We start from the raw sequence: 1,098 nt of genomic DNA, 5'->3' as shown, positions 1-1,098 counted from the left end.
TCCAAATCCTGATTTCTGATTGACTAATCATTATCAAATTTTTAAACTCTTTTAATATTTTTCAAAAATTTTTCTTGAATAAATGAATTTCAAAGATCGATTGAGCGTGAAAAGTTACAGAATTCTTTCGGAAAAGGATCATGAAAAGTGATGTTATTTGTTCGGCAATTTCCGTAAAACTTTTTTTTTTTTCTTTAATCTCTTAGAGCTTAATCGCTTATGCTAAAAGACATGCGGGCGCGTGTGTGTGTGTATATTTGTGTATATAAGTTATATAAGTATATGTATGTGTTTATGTGCATGTATGTATATTTACGTATGTATGCGTTTCACACAGGTACACATGCACATAAACACATACATATACAAAACATACATAAACGTAAGCGGGTCAGCTGAAAAAAAGTTAAAGCTATAAAAAGTATTTACGAAAATTGCCGAACAAATAGTTTCACTTTTGATAATTTGCGGAAGTGTTGCCTAAATTACCTGAATATATCTAATTTGAAGGATTCACTTAAATGTAAACTTTCTAAATATTTGTCACGATAACTTGTGAGTTAGGCGGATACAGCTTGAGAGAAAGACAAAACGAATTAGCGCATTAAAAAAAAGTAATGCAATAAACTCGCTCGTTAAGAAAATCTCTATTTGAGACGGCAGTAATAATTATACTGAGAAGTAATATTTATCGCCATTTAAACGTGAGTGTCCTTAGAACAGACGATACTGCTGTTGTTCAGTGCGCTTTGCACTCGATATATATTGCAGAGAGCGAACTACCAACTAATCTGGTTCGAAGATTCTTACACCGATGACATAACAACAAAATTAATTATGAGTCCCTTTGGTAACGTGTTAATTTTCTTAATTTAAACTTGGTTACATTTTTATGTAGTAATGGAATTATATGGTTAGTGTTTTTGGGCGCGGCTTTCTACTAGTATATGTAATAATGGTTTTAGGAATTATATGGTTAGTGTTTTTGGGCGGGGCTTCCTACTAGTATATGTAATAATGGTTTTAGGAATTATATGGTTAGTGTTTTTGGGCGGGGCTTCCTACTAGTATATGTAATAATGGTTTTAGGAATTATAT

General features: G+C 31.8%; 1 protein-coding gene across 4 annotated transcripts in view; it reads left to right on the top strand.

The window, feature by feature from the left end:
- Nucleotides 1–450: 450 nt before the first annotated feature.
- Nucleotides 451–1,098, top strand: part of LOC106879098 (E3 ubiquitin-protein ligase MIB2) — a 26,241-nt gene continuing 25,593 nt past the window's right edge. For all 4 annotated transcript variants that reach the window (XM_052975032.1, XM_052975030.1, XM_052975033.1 and 1 more), the window contains exon 1: nt 451–850. Coding sequence is in view for 1 of the 4 variants with exons in the window: in XM_052975030.1 (XP_052830990.1) it covers nt 838–850 (13 nt within the window). In the remaining 3 variants the exon portion in view is untranslated. The remainder of the gene's footprint in view (nt 851–1,098) is intronic.

Source organism: Octopus bimaculoides, chromosome 20 (genome assembly GCF_001194135.2).
Source record: "Octopus bimaculoides isolate UCB-OBI-ISO-001 chromosome 20, ASM119413v2, whole genome shotgun sequence".
Taxonomy (NCBI): domain Eukaryota; kingdom Metazoa; phylum Mollusca; class Cephalopoda; order Octopoda; family Octopodidae; genus Octopus; species Octopus bimaculoides.
Note: the sequence above shows the minus strand (reverse complement) of the source record. Positions and strands in the feature narration are given on the sequence as shown.